The following is a 21,273-nucleotide window of genomic DNA, read 5'->3' on the forward strand; positions in this document are numbered from 1 at the left end:
TCCAAACCAGGGTTGTGTCGACCGCCATCTACTGTAGGTAATACACTGACTATGGATAAGTACCTCATACAACCCAACTTCAAAACACTCAAACTATTCTTTTAATAATTGAATTTCGAAGGAAGACCTTCTGGTGTTAATCAAGACCTTCTGGTGTTAATCAAATTGAAAAAGAATTAAGTCAGTCTCAGTCTCTTGTTAAGAAACATATATCCACTTGAGAGAAGTCTACGTACAGAACATACAGTACAGGATTCACACAAATTAAAACTGCAGACCAGCAGCTCCTTCAATGAAAAACATACTTCCCAAAAAAGTCACCGTGTTAAGTGTTTTTATTCACTAATTTTTGTTGAGTTGGTAATTTTGTTTTCAAACTGAATGTATGAATGTCTGAAAAATGTCAAAATACGCTGTGCCTCTTTTTCTGCAGAGATTGCGAAACACAGGAAGTTCTGACATTGCTGCTTTGTGTGTTTTTCAGTCGAGGCCCACATTTACAGATCAAATTGTTTGTGTTAGGAATCATGCAAACTTGAATGTTAATTGTTAATAAATGCACATTTTGTTTGTTCTCTTAATCTATGATTATGCTGTAGAGTTTATTTAGATTTTAAAGTCAGTATTTAATGAGAATTTATTGCTTCCCCCTTCAGATGCACACATTGCAGCACTGCAGTATGGCCTCATCTCTGTCGGTTAACCAAGTTAATATTTAACTAAATAGGCCATCCTCATTGTTTGTCCCCTGCTCTCTGTCTGTTTATCTGTGTGTTTGAGGTTGAGTAAAGCAGATTGGGAATAGTAGACTGCAGACAGAGACAGAGGGGACAGAAAATCTAATACAAAAAGAAGAGAGTTTAGAAAAAGAAAAGTTAGAACACAGGAACCTGAGCAATACTATAGGAGAAGAGGACTGCTTCTTCTTTGTGTGTATTGTTGTGAGTGCGAGGATGGCTGGAGTACGGCGATGCATGTTGGCAGTGGCGGTGTTGATGTGTTTGTGTCTGTGGGGATCCACTGAGGCCGCAGGGGGGGCTAGGAGTCGACCACGACCCCAAAGACGACCTCCCAAGAAACCAAAGGTCGAGCCTATCGACTTGACCCCAGCTGCACAGAACATAGACATACAACAGGTAAGAAAACTGGAGGAAGGAGTTGAGTACCGTGTTTGTCTTTGACTTGTGTATTATTTCCACATTTGTGTATTAAGGCTAGACACCCAAAGCAAAAACATTGTTTTTCATGCACTGGTCAATTTGAGATTTCGGACTATTTGACTTTCATATGTCTTCTTTCAGATTAGTGGAAAGACAACATCCATGGATTTATGGAGCGATAAAAGGAGATATCAAAAAATCCCCTCGGTGAAAACCGTTGACTCTTATATGTCAACAAAATGAAACAATAATTTTGACCCTGGCTTTATCCAATGTTCACATTTCTGTTCTGGACATTTATGCAAATTAGCACAACTTTTATAAGATAATGCCTCATTTGCATATTTAAACACGCATTTTCAGAAAACTTGTAATACAAAAAATAATTGTCTTAATGTAAGAAATCAATTGGGGAAGATTCATGGTGATAACATTTTTTACCCTATTCACCTGGGGTGTCTCAACTTAAGTGCTTTTTTGAATAATTATTTCAAAAGTTAAAGTTATCTTTTCATTCCTTGTTTGTGATTAACGCCTCTAAATAAATAATAGATCTAGATAGGTAGAGAGTCGAGACTGCATATGGTTTGGCATCTAGTGACCATTTTTAACTTCCATTCAAAGTTTAATTGTGACAAGGCTGGAAAAAGATTCATGAAATGAAAAGAGAGAATGTCTCATTGTTTCCAGGCAGTGTGGAGTGCAGCTGCAGCCTGACAGCAAAACAGTAAACAGTTCATTGTGCCGTTACCTGACCTTTGCACATTGACAGTGTCATTCTGTTTCTCACCACAATGTCCCAATAACACAAATTAACCGGATTGCAAAATACTAAGTGGAAACCATGACAAATTACCTCAACAGAATAGCCCAACAAAAAAACTATTATTGCTTTGAGGAGAACATAGGGGAGGTGAACTTTGTGATGCAAGGATCATCCATTTGCCATACATTTGACTAATGCAGCAGGTTTTTGTCCAAATCTTCTATATTGTTAAATGTACAAGCACACTAAAACAGATTAGATTTAAATGCCCACTTCAGGAGGTTGACAACTTGCAAACTTCTATCCATGAACCCACGCTAAAAAGGGAAATTACCATATTTTTTCCAGAGCCTCAAACATACAGGCATGTACTGTAGCTCTGCCTGGTTATGGATTAGTGTGGGGGATGGTGACGTGGACGTGCTTGTGTAATTGTGTCAATATGGTGTTTTAGGCAATAAGGGGGATTTTCAGTGAAATAGAATTTGAACATAAAAGATAATAAAACAGGACACTTGAAGCACATTTGTCCTTTCCATTAGTAGAGAAAGTTAGGGGTGTAAGTAAACATAGAGTATCGCAATATCATGTTTTGTGATACTGTATTGATTCTCAAAAACACTGTATTTATTTTTAATTAATAGTTTACATGCGAAGATTAACTCAGTCAATACTTTATTTCATTTGCAAAGAGATGGGCCCTCTCAGTGTATGTGCCCTCTCAAAGTAGTGCTGTGATGTCGGATATTACAGGGACTATGATAAATGCAAATTCAGATCCCACTGTTCTGATTGCATAAATTGGATTAAATAAATAATAATATAAATAATAAATAAATAAATAAATTAGAATTAATAGATTGGTGGTGTGTTCTTTATAATATGACAGTTTTCCTAAAATTAGATTTTTTAAAAATCACAATATTGCCTTGCTTACGTCATCGCAATATATTGAAATATACTGAACCATAACCCCTGTATCATAATAATAATAATAATAATAATAATAATATATTAGATTTATATAGCGCTTTTTAGTGATCTCAAAGACGCTTAATCATGATATGTATTGTATCGCCAGATTCTCACACAGCCCTAGAGAAAGTTTATGCAACCCTAAATATACAATCTAAGTTCATCTGACCCTGGTCAAATAGGGCGAATACTACGTAGGAAGGTTTTACAGATCGTTTGATAACATGAAATGTAAAGAAGAAGAAATTTGTCATTTGCAAACATTAGGGTTAGGAAAGATGTGAGAATTGTGCTTATTTTTCCTCTGTCTCTGTTGCCTGATCCTGCTTGTACGTGCCGCAGATGACAGGAACGTGGTACCTGCTAAACACGGCCTCCAAATGCTCTTACCTGATAAATCATGGAACCAAGGTGGAGCCCACGGTCATGACCCTCACGCGTTCCACCGCCTCTGACCAAACGCTGTCTGTAAGCACAAAAACACGACAGTAAGTACCACCATCTACACACTGTGGCTCTTCAGTACCTTGATTTATCTGCAGAGGGGGCAAATATGCCACAAATCTATCCACTTCATGTCTCAACCACATGTGTTTGATTATATTTGCGTATCCTCGAAAACAGGAAGGAGGCAGAACAGTTAAATCCATCAGCTCTCCCTCATTTAAAAAACTTTCAGCTCATCCTGACCTGGCGTTTGCAGAAAGACAGAGAGTACAATACAAAATTGAAATGTTGAAATCTGGTTGTTTTTGTAGGACATTGCGTGATATCTTTGTTGTGATTCGAGCTTTATAAATCCCTTCTGGCCCACGCAGAGGAAAACAGTTTTTTTGGTCCTTTTCTCAGTCAACAATAGAAAGATAGTTCAATATGAGGCCTGAGGCTGAGACATGTGCTTAGATTATGAAATATGTTGCTCGATTACATAACAGCATATATACATGTAAAATGTATATGATATGAAAGTCTATGAGGGTTTTAAAGAAATGATTGTTAACCATAATGCTTGTTTTTACTGAATGTTTCCTCAAATGTCTCACTCCTCTCTTCTCTCCTCAGTAATCACCAATGTTGGGAGATATTACAGGTCTACCATCTGACACCAACCCCAGGCAAACTAACACTTAAAGGTCAGTGCCTCCTTTATGAAGCATGATTGATAAACTACTGTATAGCGCAATGCAGCATCCCTTTGTCTAATGTCTAGTGCTCTCTGTTGTTTCCACCAGGAGCTAATCCTGAGCTGAACACTGAGATAGCGATCGGGGAGATGGACAACAACTATGCGATCATGTACTACCAGAAAAGGGGCAAGATCACCATGAAACTCTACGGTGGGTTCCTCAGTCATGCGGCCTTTGTTTGGTATTTCAGATCTAAAGGCCAAGTGGTAGTTCTGATCGTATTTTACTTTGATAAATTGAGCCGGCACTTTTTAAAAGGGGACATATCATGAGAAACTCACTTTTTCAGTGCTTGTGCACATACAGTTGGGTGTTTGGAGGGCCTACCAAACATAGACTGTATATAAGAAGTGGACATAGCTGAAGACATTTTCAGACGACCAAAAAGGTTATAATTAACTTTCATGAACTGAAAACACTGAAAGGGTTAAAGTTGTAAGATGAAAAGACGGACAACTCCCAGTCTGGACAACGCCGTGGTAGCGAGCTGTCAATTACACGGCAGCCACGCCCCAAAGCCTACCCTGCTTTTTCATCTATTTGCCTTTAAATGGGACCATAATTTACTAAATGAACATCATGCTGTATTGAAGAAGACTTGAAACCAGCGATTGAGACCATAAACTCTAGTTTACAATGTTTACTGAGGTAATAAATCAAGTGAGAAGTAGGGTCATTTTCTCATAGACTTCTATACAATCAGACTTATTTTTGCAACCAGAGGAGTCGCCCCCCTGCTTGCTATTAGAAGGAATGCAGGTTTGGCTACATTTTTCAGACCCTCGGAGTTGCCCACTGTTTCACATCTAAAAGCCAGGTGGTAGGTCTAATCTTATTTTACTCTGGTAAATTGAGATTGCACTGTATGTTTAAAAAATGCTTTTGTAATGTCATGATGTTTGTTTTTGTGTTCTGTATGCAGGAAGGTCTGTTGACAATCTGTCCGAGCCTATGTTGACCAAGTTTGAGCAGCTTGCTGAAACACAGGGCTTGGGACTGGCATACCTCTTCCCCTTCCCCACCTACAGTACGTCCATGTCTACCTGAAATGAAATGAAATAAACTATGTTTGCAACTGCGATATTAAATGTAAGATGGCATAATAAACCACAAGAGGTCAGAATCTAGCTGGAAGAGATCTCCAGTATTCAGCATATTTTTAAAAGTAGTTTGGTATATATTGTGCTACTTTTCAAAATAAAATAAGAAAACATATTGATTATATGTTATTGTTAATATGATTAATAACTGATATAAAGGATTAAAATGTAGTCATACACCTGCCTACCTCCTCAGCTGCTTTTAAATAACTCTCTCTGTGTACTTTTTTTTTTTTTAATTTCTAGGTCACTGTGGTGCTGTGGACCAGGACCATGTCATCAGTAAGTTAAATGTGTAAAAAATAAGATTACGCCTTTATTCTTTAATAGAATGAAAAGGTGTGATAATTATAAGATTAACATAAAAAGGGGCAGATGTGAATGGAGTAGCAGACAAATTTTGCAAATACAGCTTTTTATTTAATCACCATGACGTGCTGAAACATGTAAAATGCCACTTTAAAAAACAAAAACGTTTTTTTGGAAACCGCAAATGATTTTCAGTTCAATAGTGGTCAATGTAGCATGCTTAATGTATAGTACATGGAGTACTTTCACAGGTCACTGCACACTGCAGTACATTAAGAATCGTGCCTATGCTCTGCAGTGCTCCAGACTTATTTCATGCATTTGATCCTATTCAGTTTAACCGATGGTTCATTGGTTCGGTGCATTACATGTCGATCATCATTTCACCTTCACAGCTGCACTTATGCCATGTGCTGGTGCTGAATGATGAAAAATGTATTATCCTGCTCTGACCCTTTTTATTATGTCTGTAATTATTATGTGTCTAATCTGTAGATATGTGCCTGCAGCAATGTCAATGAGAGAGATTACAGTACAGTAACTGAATTAAGTGTTTCGATAAGCTATATTGTGTTGCTGTTGATAAGATATATTGTGAATGGATAAGCTATTGGATTGTAAAATTTTATGGCTTTATTATTGATGTTGTAAAAGCTATTTGGAGGTAGACAATATCTTACAATTTTAACATCTAAACATTAGGGCTGTCAAAGTTAATGCGATAATGCGTAAACGCAAATTTGTTTTAACGCCACTAATTTCTTTAACATTTTAATGCAACTTGCTATTTTTAGTTGTAGCGGGCTCAGTTTTAAGCGTGAAGATACTGGTATCAAATGAAACTAGAAAACCTAAGGAATCCATTGGTACCATTGGTTACGCTAACTTACGCTAAATTTTGGCGAGGAAAAACTGGCATGGTTATTTTCAAAGGGGTCCCTTGACCTCTGACCTCAACATATGTGAAGCAAAATGGGTTCTATGGGTACCCACGAGTCTCCCCTTTACAGACATGCCCACTTTATGATAATCACATGCAGGTTTGGGCAAGTCATAGTCAAGTCAGCACACTGACACACTGACAGCTGTTGTTGCCTGTTGGGTTTGAGTTTGCCATGTTATGATTTGAGCATTTTCTTTTATGCTAAATGCAGTACCTGTGAGGGTTTCTGGACAAGATTTGTCATTGTTTTGTGTTGTTAATTGCTTCCAATAATAAATATATATATATATATATATACGTTTGCATAAAGCAAGCATATTTGCTCACTCCCATGTTGATAAGAGCATTAAATACTTGACAAATCTCCCTTTAAGGTGTATTTTGAACAGAAAAAACATGCGATTAATATGCGATTAATCACAGTTAACTATGGACCACATTGCAATTAATCGCGATTAAATATTTTTGACAGATTGACAGCCCTACTAAACATACCTCATTCAAATGTATAGTGCATTTAATGCCAGTTTATAGGAGTGTGATTTGGGGTGAAGAATTCATAAAAATTCCTGCAAATACGGATTTAGTGGTGGATATTTCTCCCATTCAACGAAATGTCAAAATGTTGCAGGTGTGACAAAATCATTTCAATAGGCTGTTATATCACAAGAGAGAAAAGAGAGAGAGGGAGAAATAGAAGTTGGTTGAGAGCAGCTTTAAGGAAACCAATGACCTGCTGCCGTAACCTTCCCAAACACTTTTCACGTTTGCTCCTGCATGTGTTCGGTTCAGTTTTTCAAACTTTGTCAACATGTTTTTCAATCTCCACTCTCTGATTAAAATAGCTGCACAGCTTCTATGTAATCTAACCTGTCACTCTTTGTTATACAGACTGTGTCCCCACATGCTGAGGAGGCAGACAGATCCAACCTTGCAGTGTTCGACGGTTCTCAAGCGAATATCTGAATATTGTATCATTTACAAATGTGCAGTGAGAAAGTTGTTTCGCACCATGGTTTAAAAACAGTAAAACTTTAAATGTTACCAGTTACAGATAAATAAAGCAAAATGGAGCAAAATCATGTTTTGTCCAATGTTTTCAGTTAAAAAAAAAATCCACAATGGGCTTTTACTACCACCAGCTGATTCTGTGGTGAGATGCTATTCTCATGCATGACCTATTATCATGTTAACTACCTCCTATCTTTTTATTCTGAGATTTAACTTTCAGTGAGTGTCTGTAAGCATTTGGCTTTTGGGGGTTGGTGTGAGGACACAAAAGATCGGGGGTTGGGGGTGGCTGTTAATGTAGCCCAGATGTGAAGCCCAAATGGGGTTGAGAGAGTTTGGTTACAAAACTAGATTACAAAATGTGCTTCTTAATGCTGCCCCTAGCTCCACCCAGCACCTCTGTGTCTCTGAAAGTTACATAACCATCTGATCGCAAGTCGGTGCCTGTCTCGTCTCTGAGCAAATGGAGCTCCGATGAGTCCATCAATACATTTTTTTGCAAATGAAGAATCTGCAGCCAATCAGCACATTACATATTACACAATGTAGATTACACAAATCCTTATATAAACAGTGATAGATTTAAGGGGTATTATTGACCAAATAAAGCAGAGATTTATGCAACATTTAATGTCAAAAAAGTCAACTCTTCTTCTCACTATCTTTGATATAAAACCGAAAAAGCATCTCCCTTAAATTACTCATGTTTCAAAGCTTTTATGAAACTATTAACACTCAAAATGAACTGCAAAGAACAATCAAAGCATTATGAGCAACACTGGCGGAGCTTTTTATGAGAAATAGTAAACATGTTTTCACTGAGAACTTAAAAATCACTGCCACTGCAGCTGACAATGCAGTTTGCTGCAAGAGAATGCATATTTACAATTGCTTTATTATATCAAGAAAGTTCTCATTTTCTATCTTACTTCAAGTGGAGTTTATTGGCTCATAGAGATTTGAGCCCCCTTTCAAGGATGCTTAGGAAAAGTGCCTCTGATCTCTAACTTCTTATTGTGCATGTGGTGTTTTTTGGGAGCTTTCACGCACCATATGGGGAAGAAATTTGCACTGTTACCAAACAAGCTGTTTTGATAGTCCAGGCATGCCTGAGCATTTGTGATGGATGGAGGAGGGAGAGGGGGAGGGAGTGTTAAAAGAACCCCATTATGTATCCACTATCCCTTTTCCTTTTCTCCCTTCCCCCCTCACCTCCCCCTCTTCCATCCACACGTGCCAGTTGTGTAACGGCAGGGATTTGCATGCCAGTGAGTGAGGGCCAAAGTGTTTTTGTAATGCAAAAGGGAGGGAGGAGACAGAAGGAGGAGGAGGAGATGGGGGGAGCTGGACTCTGCAGGATATAAAGAGCCTCTACTGGCCTTTTTCATTCTCACCTCTTTCCTGATACTTCACTCTCTGCTGGAAGAGCCAAGGACACAAAGGAGAAGCCATGAGGAACACACTGCTGAGGATGTTGGCCGCCCTGATGTGTGCGCTGGCCACCTGCACCGATGTCACGCCGGTACAAGACTTCGACCTGCAGAAGGTAAGATAGCTGATATTACAAAAGGGAAAGGCGTATGGAAGAGTTATTAGTATCTTTAGTTGGTTGACATGTTTAATGGAGCAAACCTTACTTTTAAGAATATGGAAGATGTAATACAGTTATGTAATACATGTGCTGCAGTATAGATAACCTCAAGTATTATGCTTTGATTGCACAACCCTTTATTCACCCCCCTTCTGTCTTTCTTTTAGATGGCAGGCAAGTGGTACATGGTTGGCTTTGCCACTAATGCCCAGTGGTTTGCTAACAACAAAGCAGGGATGAAGATGGGCACTGCCACATTAGTGCCAACTGATGGAGGAGACCTGGACCTCTCTTATGCCAACCTGAAGTGAGTATTTGCTATGTAATTATACCCTTAAATCAAAAACATCCTGATGATTCTCCTGTGGAAAAATATTATAAATAAACTGACCCTCTTTTTCTGTCTTTTAGTGAAGATGGTACCTGCTGGAGAATGACTCACCTAGCTCATAAAACCGACACTCCTGGACGCTTCACCTTCCGCAGCCAGGGTGAGTGGAGCAAAAACACTAAACACACACACAAAGAGAGAGACAAAGATTCAACAGCCTTTAACCTATTTCTGCTTTCATCAGTTTGGAACAACGACAACGACATGCGCATTGTTGACGTTCTGTACGACGACTACGCTCTGGTCCACACTGTCAAGACAAAGGACGGAGTGTCTGAGGCCCTCACCAAGCTTTACAGTAAGTCTGGATCCGTCACACCACAGCATTGTCCCTAAAGGGGAATGCATTGTATGTTGATTCAGGATTTGGTGGAGGTTAAAACATGTATGTTGATTCAGGATTTGGTGAAGGTTAAAACATTCTGTGGTTTGCAGGTCGTGCTCCTGTGTCCAGTGACGTCCTGCAGCAGAAGTTCACACAGTTCTCCCTGAACAGTGGCATCCTCGCCGACAATATCGCCATCTTGCCTAAGAATGGTATATAATCAAATTAACACATACAACTGCACTTAAATATAAATGCAATATTAATGCTCACTGGCCTCCTCATGTGTGTTGTTACAGCTGAGTGTCCCGAGGTCTGAAGAGTCCCCCTGCTATCTTCCGTCCTAACATCTCTCGCTCTCTGAAGTCCCAGGCTTTCATCTCAGAAGACTCTTATTTTGTACCCCCTCGCTGTGATGTCTGCATCATCCCAATGAAAGCTCCACCTGAGACAATGAAACTTAAGCATTTTACTCCAATCCCTGCTGCGTGTACCAAAGAACAATTCCCTCCAACTCACACACTAACTGTGGCATCAGAGTGGAACGAACAAAAGGGCTGATGATGGTGAAACAAAAGGGAAGGAATGAGACTGTGAAAGCTGTTAGTTTACTGTGTGTTTTTTGTAACTGCTGAATTTCTTTTGTAGGGTTTTATCTTTTGTTGCAATAAAATAAAAGCCAGTAAAGACAATACATGAATGTTTCAGTGTTCAGAATGATTCCTTGTTGGTTTTTGAAAAACAGCATCAGAAATTCAAAGTGTGTGAACTGAACTAAAGTCAGATCAATGAATGAATGTCACATACTGCCCCCCTGTGGGCTGATTAACAGGCATACAACTACATGCCCAGAAATAATACACATTATGGTGGCAATTATGCACATATGAGGGTTGCAAAACACTGTGGTTCAGATGAGGATTTAATGGGTAAACATAAAGTTTTTAGACATAATGTTACAAACTGATTATAGGGTTGCTTTAGCTCAGTGGTGGAAGAAGTATTAAGACTTTTTGCTTAAGTAAAAGTAGCAAAACTACAGTGTAAAAATACTTTGTTACAAGCCCTGCATGCAAAGTCTTATTTAGTAAAAGTACAAAAGTATTAGCATCAAAATATGTACCAAAAGTAAAAGTACTCATTAAACAGAATGGCCCATTTCAGAATAATATATATTATATAATTTAATTATAATTAGCATGTATACATCTTTAATGTTTTGGATGGTAAAAGTGGAACTAATTTTAAGTACTTTACATACTGCTAATACATTTTTTTTTTTTAGAATTTTAGATTTTCTATTAATAATCGGATTATGCAAATTAACAAGTAACTAAAGTTGTCAAATAAAGGTAGTGGAGTAAAAGAAACAATATTTGCTTTTAAAATGGAGTAGAGTAAAAGTGTAAATTAACATAAAATGTCAATGTGTGTGCCGTGTGGAGTTAAAAAAGTGATTTTACCAGACCTCTGGAGTCCTTATTTCTACTAGCAATAACACACCTGAATAGAATCATCACTTGGAATCTCCGACCACACAATCGGTGGTCGAGTTGCATTGTGGGTAATGTAGGCGACAGGTTTGGACTGTGCTTCACGCTCTGTTCAAACATTATTGGGGTCTAATTTGTGTGACTGAACCTACCAGAGCACATCCTCACTCTCTTTGTTGCCTTCAGGACGTCGTTAACTGTTTTTATGCTCTAGTAGCCTACAGGGGTCTGCAAGCTGAGGCTCTTCAGCCACATGTGGCTCTTCAGCTCCTCTCCAGTGGCTCCCTGTGGATTTATAAACATGGAAATGAATAACTGTTTTTTTGTTTACATTTTCATTTTTATTTATCATTGTTGTAGGTCTATGGTAAAACGGTACGACAGAGCATTAGGGCCACGTTGAGGAAAAAAAAATAAATCTGAGATTTCGAGATTAAAGTTGCAATATTCTGAGAATAAAGTCATAATATTATAAAGTAGTAATTTTACGTGTTATTTCCTTTTTTTTCTCCTAAAGTTCTGACTATATTCTCGTAATATTACGACTTTTTTTCTTGTTAAATTACGACTTTATTCTCGTAAAGTTATGACTTTATTCTCGTAATATTACAACTTTTTTTCTTGTTAAGTAATGACTTTATTCTCGTAATGTTACAACTTTTATCTCGTAATATTATGACTTTATTCTGTAAATCTCAGATTATTTTTCTCTCAATGTGTCCCTAATATTCCATAGTACATTTGCTCTTTGGCCCTCACTGCATTAGACTTATATACTATATACTTAGACTATAAACTGTGTTACCTTCAACACAATGATCAAATGTTTTGCGGCTCCAGACAGATTTTTTAAATTTTTTTTTTGCCTAAAATAGCTCTTTTGATAGTAAAGGTTACTGACCCCTGCTCTAGTATAATAATAATCTACTTCCCCATTAAAAAGGGATTCATCTATTTTCACTATAATTCCATCCATTAACACAATGACGGAAGATGATTTTTTTATGCTTTAGTACAGCCTCATTGCTTTGTGTCTTTTTAGATATTTATATTTATTTACAAATTCCATATAGTCTTAAAACGAATAGCCTAACCTTTGATTGTTCTTGGTTTTGTGATTAACAGTGCTTTTCATTCTTCTCTTTTCTATAGTGGGAGCTGTTGATCTGCTTGTGATCTGCTGCATACAATTACTCTTACAGGGATAAATTAAGTTGTATTAAATTGCACTGAATGCTGTGTTTCTTAAGCTTATGTCTGAAAGAAGCTGCACCATCTGACCACTAGGGGGCAGCGTATGACCTTTCTCAGACAGGCCAGATAGAGGCTGTTAAATTAAGTCAGTTGAACTAAAATTGCTTTATAAAGTGACCCATTAGAGATTATGTGTAGTTGTGATTCATTCCCTCTGACCCAGTATCCTTCACTTTCTCTCACTTCACCCCTTTTAACTCATTTCAGGTTACAGCAACTGGAAACAGCTTAATTACAATTACATTACAGTACATGCATGCATGAGGTCAAGCAGTGTCCTGCCCATAGACTGTATGGTCCTGCCTTAGGTGCAATCTGTCTGTCCAGGCAGAGCGCAGAACTTTGGATCTATGCGAAACCAGAGGGATGCCATATTTTTCATTCAAAATGACAAAAAGTGAGTGGTTTGCAGCTATGAGATTTATCTTAGACGTATCCTTCAAAATAAATTATTTACTGCATCTCAAGGGGCCAGTATACTCTGTTAGAACTGCTGACGGAGTATACTGTTACGGTGAAATGGAGCAATGTAGAAAAGAGGAGTGGTGACATGTAGCTGTAGGTCACGAGTCAGAATTAAAGGCCTGATGTCATGGTTATTACATGGTATAAGGTCCAAGATGTCCCATGAATATCTTGTGTAACACGTGCTTCATAATGCGGTCCGAAGACATCTATATGTCAACATGAAAGTGATGCATAGAAAAAGATCAATAATAAAGATCAAACACTCTTTATTGAACTCAATAGAACTGAAAAGCAAAACATTTGGGTTATGTCTGTTGGAGCTGATAATCCATTATCATCGTCATGTTCAAACCACATATCAAGGGCGTGTGTGCATGTTTATGTATAGTCTGAGTAATATAATTATTTAAAAAAAAAAAAAGGAAAGTCACTGATTTGCCTTCATGGGTGTGATGCGTGGACGGAGAAAGTCTTTGAGGCCGCGGTAGAAGGCAGGCTGAGTTCGCCAGCTGTTCTAATAATGTCTCTGATAAAGTGATCTACAGTTAGCGCTCAACCATGAGGCGACGACGATGTACAAAATCATTCATGTAAGAGGGCGCCATGGCGGCAATTTGACCAAACAGACACACAGAAAGCAAATTCACAACAAAATAATAAATTTGGCAGCTGGTTTTCAACTGTTAACACACTTTTGTGTAAATGCTACGGTAAGGTAAACAACACTGACAGGAAAAATAACATGGCTCGAAAATATACATCTTGTATGTTGGACAACTGTGGCATTGTTAGAGTGAAGCTCAATTCATTGTTGACAAAGCAGCAGCCTCCTCATTCTGGACAACCTTGACTCATGCTCTATCAAACATGCATGTTTGTATGTGCGTCACAGAGGGTATAGGTATAAACTTCCTGTGTGTTGTATAGCGTGCAGCTCTCCTGTATGTCTCCTGCTGCATAAGAACCCACACAGTTATATGCTTGGAAAGTCAGACTTGTTTAGGATTTGAGAGAAAATTTGCATTCTGAATTCAAAATCAAGCACCACTCAGATCAGGAAAACGTAAAGACACCTCTGATTAATGACATTATTCGTTAAAGAGCAGCAAGTTATTGTAATATGTTTGTGTTAAGTGGTCTGGTTCAAGGCGCAATGGCTCAACACCTTGAAGGCACAACGGATTAAAAAGCCAATTGTCATTTGAACCTTTCCCAGATCTTGACCAAATATTAAGTGTTGTGCTTTATGCTGCTTCGACCACATAATGCATGGAGTTCAGCACATCAATAGAATTCACTAAGTGTCAGGCAAGTTGATCAATCTCATCTTTTTGTCCTGATATAACAAGTACTATTCATCTGACCTACACGTATACGCACAGATGCATGCACGCACTGCAAACCTACAGTCCAACGAATCAATCTAAGATGTAAAAATTAAAACATTTAACGCGAAAAAAGCCAAGCCGATCTGTAAATGACGTAAGACTCAAGTGTTTGGCAAAGAAACAAACGGATTGATCAAGTGTGAATGAGTAAAGGCTCACGGTTTGACCTGTTTCCAAATGAAAAGAAAGCTGCCGTGCTGAGCTTGAACCAACCAACGGAGTGTCATGATCTCCCATCATGCTCTGAAAAAAAAACCCCTCTCTGCTCTTCCTCAGAGAGGAATGTCCCATACAATCGAATGTCATAAACATAAAACTCTATATTTAATACACATATAATGTAATGGACAGACATATGATATTATTGTAATATAGATCTGACATTTCTCGTTAATGTTTTATGTACTGGACTCTGAATAAATCTTTTGAGAAAAAGAAAACAAATAACACAAAGTATTGTATTTACAAAGTGAGTTTTGGCATCCATATTCAACTCTATATTACCACACTATAAGTGGCAGGTCATTCGACGGATATGAGTGTTGACAGACTGGTGCAACCACAGCCTGATAGATAAAGAAAAAAAAAGGGTTTGGCATGTTGATTTGATCATTTTTGATATAAGATTTTTGTTAAAAAATAAAATAAAATTGCAACAGAGACTGGCGATAAATCTGTGCTATCACACGACCCAGTAAGTATAATTATTTGTCATATACAGTATTCAAAGGACTCCTGAAAACTCCCAAGCACGATACAAAGAAGGACAAGCCGGTTAGTATATACATGTACAGTCTTTTACAGCCGTGCTCCGCTGCGTAACTGTCCCTCTTCTCTCTCTAATACTCTGGATATATAAAAAAACAAAACAAACAAAATATTTCTGTACACGTCTTTCCCACATCCCCGCCCACTCTGGGAGATTATTGTCCTATTGAATGGCCTCTTCTCCGTCTCTCCCCGTGATTGGTCATTGAATTCAACCTCCTCCATCTCTGTGGCACCTGGCGGTCTGACGAATCACTTCCTCTCTCTCAAAGTCAAACGCCACTGGCCGTTAGATGAACCACTCCTTCTTTGATTCGTCGATGGTTTCCGGGTTGTCGGTGCCGATGATGGCCGTGTCCGCCGATTCTCCGCCGGCGGACTCCCCGCTGCCCTTGGCCTCGTTGGTGTGGTAGGTGCCTTTGTGACGGAACATGTAGCGGATCAGGAACACCAGAGTGCATAAGATGGTGAAGATCACCACCGCAATGATACCTGCAGAGGACGTCATGGGCACAAAAACAAGCGTTATTGTGTATTCCACCAACCATCTGACCAAGTTTGGAGCAAAGCTGAAACAATTAGTTGATTAACTGATTAGTCGATTGACAGAATATCAGGGCTGTCAATTGATTAAAATATTTAATCGCGATTAATCGCACGATTGTCCATAGTTAATTTTTTTCTGTTCAAAATGTACCTTAAAGGGAGATTTGTCAAATATTTAATACTCTTATCAACATGGGAGTGGACAAATATGCTTGCTTTATGCAAATGTATGTATATTTTTATTAGTGGAAATCAATTAACAACACAAAACAATGACAAATATCGTCCAGAAACCCTCACAGGTACTGCATTTAGCATAAAAAATATGCTTAAATCATAACATGGCAAACTCAAACCCAACAGGCAACAACAGCTGTCAGTGTGTCAGTGTGCTGACTTGACTATGACTTGCCCAAAACTGCATGTGATTATCATAATTACTTTGACAGCCCTACAGAAAATACATCTCATTAATCATTTGAGTCAATTTTTAACCAAAAAGGCCAAACATCCCCTGGTTTCAGCTTCTCAAATGTGAGTATCTGTTGCTTTTCTTTGTTATATAGTAAATACAAATGAAAGACTGCTTTCACAAATGTCATTCTTTACCTCCGATGATGGCAGAGTCTCTGTTGACCCCATCAGGAATCACTCTCTCCTCATTGAAGGGGAACTCTGCATCTGAGTAAAGCAAGAAGAAATCAGACCGTGCACTCACACGTAAAGAGACTAAAAGAATATCTAAGACGTTTTATATTCATTCTAGTAACGTAACCAACTTTAATAGCTTCACTGGACCAATTTGTGCGCATGAAAATACCAAACAGACGGTGAAAGTGCATCTGAAGGTCAGGCAAATGCCAACATGTCACAGTCCTGCTTGCAGCAACACAAAAATAGATGTCTTTTTTTCAGCAGTAAAAAGTCACATGGACTAATTTCATGCATAACTTGTGCTGAATTCTAACTACTATTGAAGCTCAGTTTATTCTATATTGGCTCTAGCTTCACTGCATACATACATCAGACAACTAGATGGATACAGTGCTAAGCATCCTTAGGGGATGACTAGTGCAGATTATTTATTGTATCGTTGTTTCATATATTTCATTAAAGATCCATGGCAGGTTAAGAGGTTAATAACAGCTGCTGCCTCGGCCTGTCCACTGCAACAATTATCTAACTACTGTGATTCTCCCTGAATGGACAGAAGTGCAGGGCGAAGCAGCGGAGGGAGAGATGAGAGGTTGCGATGCGGAGGAGTTGGTGGGTGTTAAAAGAAGAAATATTGTTGGCCAATTTGTCCATTTTTGTCTGTAGTTGCTATTTAGGAACACGCACAAACACGCATGTAAAAGCATGGCTAGAGCTGCAGACATGTATAATCAAGCCTTGTTGCATATAAACGCACACTCACAAACTGCTTCGCCCTGCAATGAGCTGTCAGCTATTTCTGCTGCTGACTGCACAGTTCTCCAAGGAGGTAAAGAGCATGAGTAAGACGGAGAAGAGGATGATGAGGTGGGGAAAAAAGAGGTGAAAACGGGAAGCAACAGAGAGGAGGAGAGTAATCAGACTCATTATAGTCTGTCAGTTGGTTGGATGTGTTCGGATATCAAGAAGTCACTGTATCTGAAAGGATGAGAGATAAGGGCAGAGAGGAGAGGAGACTAATAAAGTAAAAACTTAAAATGGAAAAACAGGAAGTTAGGATGATAGGATGTGAAAAAAAAAAAAAATCAATGAAAAGACAGACAATGATCATGGCAGATTGAGGGAGGGCTGGTTGAAATATAGATTAGAACTATCTATAGAAAATATAAAGCAAAATGAATCCTTTCTGTGGAAGGATGGTGGAGAGCTGACTGCGAGTTTGGACCCGGAGTCCAGATCAATGTGGACCGGATCGATGTCAGATAGCTCAACGCTCCCAAAGGCACAGTTGGCACCGGGCCTGAAGAAAACGGCTGCATCCAGAATAATGCCACTCTGAAATACTAAACGCTGGCGTGGGAGGAAACCTCAGACACAGGAGTGCTGATGTCTATGTGTAGAGTCAAGAGTATGGATACATTTGCAGTAATCCTCACCTGTGTTGTCCAGATGCCAGGGATCTGTCGCGGCAGACATTGGCGGGATGGTGAGAGGCGACGACCCACAGTTGGACTCCACCAGTTTCCCCTGGTAAGACACCGGCGAGGCGGCTGCAGACGGTCTGTCTGGCTGAGCGGCTGTCGGTGTGGCCTGGGCCTGTGGGACGGTTCTCAGTGCGTACTTGAGGGGGGCGACGCCGTTGAACTGCACCCGCGAGAGACACCCGACGAAGCCTGGGGTGTTGTAGCGCTCGATGAGGACTGGGTCTATGTGTCCAGTTTCTGCACAAAGACACGGAGAATAACATCTTTTTTTTTGTTTCTTTTCATTGTTTAATGAGACTGTCAAACCAGTCGAATGTGATGTTAACTGAGGTGGAACCATGCCCATAAGTTTGATTGATATTGAGAAAGAGAGAGAGCAAGGAGAAACCAGGGATCTCAAGCATTGACCACAAAAGCTTTGAAAAAGATCAGCAGTGATTATCCGAAGCACACAACACACTTTCTCTGAATACTCAAAGTCTTAGGCACAAATTTTGCTGATGCACAGTAAACCAATAACACAAATGAGGACAGAAGATGGAGGAGGAGGAGGGAGGAATCAGAGGAGGAACATACACTCACATTGACCTCTACTGTCAAATTAAGCGGATTAATAATGAATTAACACTCCCTCCGCTCTAACAGTCTCTCATTCATTCTCCTATTCAGGATTCCTTAGTAGCATCGAATGTGGATTTGTACGTTTCTAAAGCAAAAAGCAGCTTCTCTTTCAAGCTGTGGTCATAATCTGATGAAAAGTCTTTCCTCTCTTCTTGTAAATTGACTCTCCATAAACAAGTTGCTTTCTCTCTTTTGATGTGTCTTGTTGTCCACCGTGCTAACACGTCACAATAACTCTCCAGCTGTGACAACTACCATGATTGGGAGAGTTACCTGCTGTCCAATTATTGCCATGGCAATCCAGACAAATTCAGATGTGCCTGTTCAAACGCAGCAATTTGTGCACTTTTATCTCTGCGCCACAGTCTCTGTTGTTTTCTCTCCTTTGACTTTCATCTCTTTTTATTTTTACTTCAACAGACGCTGGCCAACTGGCCGTCTGAGCTCAGTCTAGCCGTTGCTACAGTATATCCCTGTTCAATCTGAGGATTAAATAGGCTGTTTGGTGACTCACAGAATATTTTCCAGTGTTGACTAACATTGATTTTTTTACTGACAGCTATTTAGAGGTGAAAAGTGTCGACTGGGGATGTTTGTTCTCTCAGAGCTGATTTGGCCCAGACCCGGGGGCATTCATTAAACACAATCTAAGTGTTAAATCCACTCAGAGCCATTCAGTGGGGACAGAGTGCCTAATGCTTAAAGTGCATGTTCTGGCCATTGGGACATTTTGCATGCCATACCCCTCTCTCTCGGTTGTGTCTAGAACTCCCAAGTTGCAAAACTCTCCCGAGATGGTTAAACCTGCAGTAGAGTGTTCTTGGAGAAAACTAGACTTCTGCACCTCCTCATGGCTCTGTTTTCAGGCTTTTAAAAAATCTAGCCCGTGACAAGAAACTTCAGAGAGAGCGTTCCTATTGGCTGTTCATTCAACGGAGGCAGCTGTCAATCACTTGCGAACTCCGATCAAAAGGTCAAACTAGGGAGCGTTGATCAAATATGAATCAATATTCTGTTATTGTAATGCATATTTCTCTCCTCAAATGTTTCAGAAACATCTTCTAGTGTACTGTTTAGCTGTAAAATGAGAAAGTTTGCTCCGGCTGGTGGGTGGTGCTTGGTATTTCCTAAACTTATCTCAACATGGCTGCCGGGTCACAAACTTTCTCATTTTACAGCTAAACAGTACACTACAAGATGTTTCTGAAAACAATTTATGTGAGAAATAGGCATTACAGTAACAGAATATTGATTCATATTTGATCAGCGCTGCCTAGTTTGACCGTGATCGGAGTTTGCGGCTGCTCAGAGACGGCAAGGCTCCAGCTCGGCTCTGATTGGTTGTTTTCCTCCGGTCTGTGAAATCTTGCAGATGCCATTAGGAGCACCGGAGGACACAGAGTCACATGATTTTTTTCAGGTTACCTGTCTCGTACACTACTGTCAGGATATAGTGACCGTTTTATAAAAATATATTTTTTAATCATATTTGCTCAAATTCTACGCACTGCAGCTTTAAGGTTAGGCATTGACCTTGAATGGTTAGGATAGGTCATTGGGCTGCGAGTCTTGCGAGATTTTTAGCAACTTGGAGTTTACCATCAAGACACAACCCTCTCTCTCTCTCCCCGTTCCCAGTCTGCCTCGAAAATAGCCTTTAAAAAAAAGTGTTTGTCTAGATGAGCTCACATTAACGATCATTTCCACCCCTCTCTGGCACAAACCTGGACTGATTTCAAAACTGTCTTCAACATTTTTGCACAATGCTGCAAACCATCTTACTCCTTCACATGAACTCTGGCTGTGTGTGAGCAGACAGAGTTATGGTTTTAATGTTAACATGCATGGCTGCACTGCTGCTAGACGACTGAGCCACACCCAGAAGAGAGAACGGCTGTTTGGACAATCCTGCAGCAAAATATGAACCTGGGATGACTAACTAGAGTTCTGCTCTCCGTGTGTGTGTTTATTTATTGAATCGTGTTATGCTAGATGATGAGCACATGAGTATCTGGACGTGGCTTATAATGTGATTTTCTCTCGTTATTCCATTTTGATGGGTCCAAATACAAGTGTGTGTGTGTTTGTACACTATTGATTGTGCTGCCAGGAATAGAGCTCAGCACTATCTGAGTCTTCATCATCTGACCAGACCTCCTTCAGACATTGTGTGTATACACTGTATACTGTAACAATCATTTGATACAGGCTCTACAGTTCAGTTTCTATACAGTTCATCGATGAGGCTGCTAGTAGTGTGTGAGCTCTGAACTGTGGCTCAGCATCACCCGTCTGATGAGACACAGGTCAGCCCTTTTCTGCAGGAACAGAGACAAACGTATCTGCTATCAATCCCTTCGCACCTTGAAAACACTGTGGATGATGTGTACGTGAGAGCGTGTGTGCATTTGCATATGCGTGGGGGTGTGCAGAATAGGTGGTGAGACAGACACGTTAGGGAAAGAAGAGCCTTTACAGTAAAGCACAGTGAGCAGACTACTGATAAGTCTTGTGAATACAGAATATGAATCCTCTCTCTCCTGTATGCATGAACATGTGTTGATCACTGCAGACAGAGGCCTGCGTGTGAATACTAATAGGCTCTCTGTTGGGAGTATAACAGGCTGCTTAGCATACAATGCTGGCGAGTAAACAGTCGACAAATCCTTTGTTTTTTTGTGGCCGGTGATTTCACGAGGAAAAGAAAGCAGCGTGTTACCAATTTGAATAACATAATGTTGCCCATAAACATCATTAATATGAACTGGTTGTCACTGATAAAGAGGCCTCGATGTTTTTAATGGCAAAATATCCATTTAGTGCTAATGGGGGAACAAGA

At 39.5% G+C, this 21,273-nt stretch overlaps 3 protein-coding genes across 3 annotated transcripts in view; 2 read left to right on the forward strand and 1 right to left on the reverse strand.

The window, feature by feature from the left end:
• Positions 1 to 782: 782 nt before the first annotated feature.
• Positions 783 to 7,522, forward strand: c8g (complement component 8, gamma polypeptide). The gene is made up of 7 exons (XM_037757268.1): positions 783 to 1,136; positions 3,244 to 3,389; positions 3,964 to 4,034; positions 4,134 to 4,238; positions 5,011 to 5,115; positions 5,435 to 5,470; positions 7,332 to 7,522. The coding sequence occupies exons 1-7, from the start codon at positions 954 to 956 to the stop codon at positions 7,349 to 7,351; spliced, it is 666 nt and encodes a 221-aa protein (XP_037613196.1). The 5' UTR covers positions 783 to 953; the 3' UTR covers positions 7,352 to 7,522.
• A 1,309-nt stretch (positions 7,523 to 8,831) lies between these two features.
• LOC119480735 (lipocalin-like) lies at positions 8,832 to 10,300 on the forward strand. Its single transcript, XM_037757269.1, has 7 exons — positions 8,832 to 8,997; positions 9,210 to 9,349; positions 9,454 to 9,533; positions 9,618 to 9,731; positions 9,869 to 9,970; positions 10,058 to 10,118; positions 10,161 to 10,300. Exons 1-6 carry the CDS (start codon positions 8,902 to 8,904, stop codon positions 10,075 to 10,077), a joined length of 552 nt encoding a protein of 183 aa, XP_037613197.1. The 5' UTR covers positions 8,832 to 8,901; the 3' UTR covers positions 10,078 to 10,118; positions 10,161 to 10,300.
• A 2,922-nt stretch (positions 10,301 to 13,222) lies between these two features.
• The window catches only part of cntnap2a (contactin associated protein 2a), a 396,601-nt gene continuing 388,550 nt past the window's right edge, over positions 13,223 to 21,273 (reverse strand). The window contains exons 27-29 of the mRNA XM_037756451.1: positions 17,766 to 18,050; positions 16,285 to 16,356; positions 13,223 to 15,621 (exon numbers count right to left, since the gene is read on the reverse strand). Of these exons, the coding sequence (XP_037612379.1) occupies positions 15,419 to 15,621; positions 16,285 to 16,356; positions 17,766 to 18,050 (560 nt within the window). The 3' untranslated portion in view covers positions 13,223 to 15,418. The remainder of the gene's footprint in view (positions 15,622 to 16,284; positions 16,357 to 17,765; positions 18,051 to 21,273) is intronic.

Source organism: Sebastes umbrosus, chromosome 21 (assembly GCF_015220745.1).
Source record: "Sebastes umbrosus isolate fSebUmb1 chromosome 21, fSebUmb1.pri, whole genome shotgun sequence".
In the NCBI taxonomy this organism is placed as follows: Eukaryota; Metazoa; Chordata; class Actinopteri; order Perciformes; family Sebastidae; genus Sebastes; species Sebastes umbrosus.

Bases quoted from the DNA above. Each gene is read 5' to 3' on its own strand.
- c8g (XM_037757268.1), top strand. From the start codon at position 954: ATGGCTGGAGTACGGCGATGCATGTTGGCAGTGGCGGTGTTGATGTGT. The intron at 1,137-3,243 runs GTAAGAAAACTG...TACGTGCCGCAG, and splicing joins AGAACATAGACATACAACAG to ATGACAGGAACGTGGTACCT. The intron at 3,390-3,963 runs GTAAGTACCACC...TTCTCTCCTCAG, and splicing joins GTAAGCACAAAAACACGACA to TAATCACCAATGTTGGGAGA.
- LOC119480735 (XM_037757269.1), top strand. From the start codon at position 8,902: ATGAGGAACACACTGCTGAGGATGTTGGCCGCCCTGATGTGTGCGCTG. The intron at 8,998-9,209 runs GTAAGATAGCTG...TCTTTCTTTTAG, and splicing joins AAGACTTCGACCTGCAGAAG to ATGGCAGGCAAGTGGTACAT. The intron at 9,971-10,057 runs GTATATAATCAA...GTGTTGTTACAG, and splicing joins CGCCATCTTGCCTAAGAATG to CTGAGTGTCCCGAGGTCTGA.